Below are 2833 nucleotides of genomic sequence, written 5' to 3'. Positions count from 1 at the left end.
GTCTTTCTTTTTGACGAACAAGATCGGTGCTCCCCATGGCGACGAGCTTGGCCGGATAAATCCTTTATCTAAGAGTTCTTGCAATTGCTTCATTAGCTCTTGCATCTCTGTTGGGGCTAAGCGATAAGGTGCCCTCGCGATTGGTACCGCACCTGGTACCAAATCGATCCGGAACTCTACCTGACGTTACGGTGGTATTCCCGGTAATTCATCCGGAAATACTTCTGGGTAATCCTTCACCACTGGTACATCACGTATGGCCTTCTTTTCGAGCTTGGCGTCGATGGTGTATGCCAAGTAAGCCACACAACCCTTCAGCAGACACTTATTCGCCTTAATTGCATTGATCAACCCTACGCAACCCTTCTTTCGATCACCGTAAACCTGGATCGTTTCTCCTTCCGGAGATTTAACCTTGATCATCTTTTTATTGCATAGTATTTGCGCATAATTGTTGGACAGCCAATCCATCCCTAAGACTACGTCAAAACCTCCTAGGCACATTGGCATAAGCCTAACAGGGAAATCCTTCCCATCTATAGCAATCGTGCATTCATCAAATACTTCGTCTATCTTACACTGACTACTGTCGGCTGTTTCTACAGTGTAGGTTTTGTCTAGTCTACAGGCACTCCTATTCAAATAGTGGCAGAAGGTAGTAGACACAAAACTACCATTTGCACCCGAATCAAATAACGTCGGGTGTTTCCCTGGACTCCTCCAAGGTCATGTTGTAAGCTCGGTCGTGTCCCTTAGGTAGCTCCTTCCTATTTTCCGCTCTCTTCCCGAATCCGTTATTCACTGTCTTTCCGTGGGATGTCACACTATTCCGACGCTTTGGGAAGTCAGGTCGTATATGTCCCGTAGCCCCACATTCGTAACAAGTCTTTCCTTCTGGGCACTCTCGCGCGGTGTGCCCCGGTTTGTCGCATTTGTAGCACGTCAGGCTCCTTGCTCTGCACTCTCCCCTATGTCTCTTGTTGCATTTGTTACATTGGGGAATAGTGAGTCCCTCGTTTCGTGTTTTTGCCATAGACGGAGTCSATTTCGGTTTCTTGTCGAATTTGTTCGATCCTTCCCACCTTCTCTTTGCCTCTCTTCTATCACCAGTCTCTCTAGCGTTGTTCTCCTCTGCCACCTTTGCCATCTCCACTGCTTGTACGAAGGTGGTCGACTTAGTCATGTCCATGTAACGTTTGATTTCGATTCTTAGGTCGTCCTTGAAACGACCTATCTTTCTCTCCTCGGTAGCCACCTGGTAACTGGCAAACCTCGCTTTTTCAAGAAACTCGTTAACATATTCTTGAACTGACAACGATCCTTGCTTTAACCTCAGAAATTCTGATTCGAACTTGTTCACTTCCGATTGTGTGCAGTATTTATCCATCATCATCTTTTCAATTTGCTCCCAAGTCATGGCAGCCATGCCCTCATCACCTTTGATTGCACACTCAGTCTCCCACCAATGCAATGCGTAGTCCACAAAGGTCGTAGCAGCATAAGTCACTTTTTGATCTTCCGCGCATCTACAAATTTTGAAGCTACTCTGCATCTTGGTTATCCAGTTCATCAAGCCAACTGGGCCTCTAATCCTTTAAATTCCTTCGGCCCGGTGCCTTTGAATGTTTTAAAGCTGCATCCTCTCTTATTTGCAGTCAACTCGGTTCTCTCGATGATGAGCGACTCCACCTTCTCTTTATCAGACACTTCCACCCTTTCAGGGACTTGAGTGTTCTCGTGTCGAACGCTTCCTTCCTCCCCACCTTCATTATTCTTAAGTCTGTCACCCAACATTTCTTTAAGCATATTTGGCAACGTATTCCAGAGGACTTGTGCCATTTGTTCAGCCATCACTTAATTTGTGAGAGGAATTTCTCCTCCTTGGCCCCCTTGGCTCCTACCGATAGCCAAACTAGCTGGTGCGGATGGGGTCGTACTCGAACTAGCGGTTCGGACACTTCCGCCATATCGACTTTGGGCTCGTTTCCGTCCCCGAACTGTCGGTTGGGTTACGCCATTGATACCTCCCCCATTGCGGGCGTTCCTTGTTGATCCGCGAGAAACCATACTGACACAATAGAGTATTATTGTTTCAACAAGGTTCTAGTGTCGACTTAATATATTACATTTATGTATATACATTATACATATACATATATAGTAAAATCACTATATATATCAGCGAAATTCATGATATGGAATTCACGTCGCAATTGCATAATGCTCCAAAAGATATATATATATATATATATATATATTTCGTTCTAATACAATCCTGGGGAGAGAGAGACATTACAAAATCCCATTTACTTACAAAAGATGGGATGCTTCACGGTTCTAAATACAGGTAAGTGTTCCAAAATCTATCGTAGCACTGGCTAGAAGAAAACTACCTAAACACGTACAATTAGTTCTCCTACTCAAAAGATCCTTCTCTCATCCCTGATTCCATGTCTAAAACTGATCTGTAGGGTAGTAAGGGAGATAAGGGTCCCTTACCCATTCTTCAAATGATGTGGATGGCCTGGAGTGCCACCACACACTAGCCCTTGGGCCATTCTTGACGCATCGGACCCATTCGGAGAAATAACCCCTCACTACACCAGCATAGTCTACAGTCATTCTCTTATAGAAGTGAACTCTGTCTCTGATTCTAGTGCCTACTGGGTGAGCAGCAATTCTCCGCTCCTGTTCAAGCACAACTTTGTCCCAAATCAGGCATGACACTGGTCCGACAAATCCGCATTCTCTTCAATCAGCTCGATTAGGGCTCCTCCTTGTTCGACATGTGCCCGTTGAAGATTGTTCAGCCATTCATTCAGTCTAGTATTGT

The 2833-nt window shown here is 45.2% G+C and overlaps 1 protein-coding gene across 1 annotated transcript; it reads right to left on the bottom strand.

Annotated features, from left to right (window-relative positions):
- Window positions 1-688: 688 nt before the first annotated feature.
- LOC112526898 lies at window positions 689-1552 on the bottom strand. The gene has a single exon (XM_025137332.1). The coding sequence runs from the start codon at window positions 1550-1552 to the stop codon at window positions 689-691; it is 864 nt and encodes a 287-aa protein (XP_024993100.1).
- Between the last annotated feature and the right edge of the window lie 1281 nt (window positions 1553-2833).

This window comes from Cynara cardunculus, assembly GCF_001531365.2.
Source record: "Cynara cardunculus var. scolymus isolate 2C chromosome LG 14, CcrdV1, whole genome shotgun sequence".
Lineage (NCBI taxonomy): Eukaryota > Viridiplantae > Streptophyta > Magnoliopsida > Asterales > Asteraceae > Cynara > Cynara cardunculus.
The sequence above is the reverse complement of the archived record's forward strand: the minus strand, read 5'-3'. Positions and strand labels throughout refer to the sequence as shown.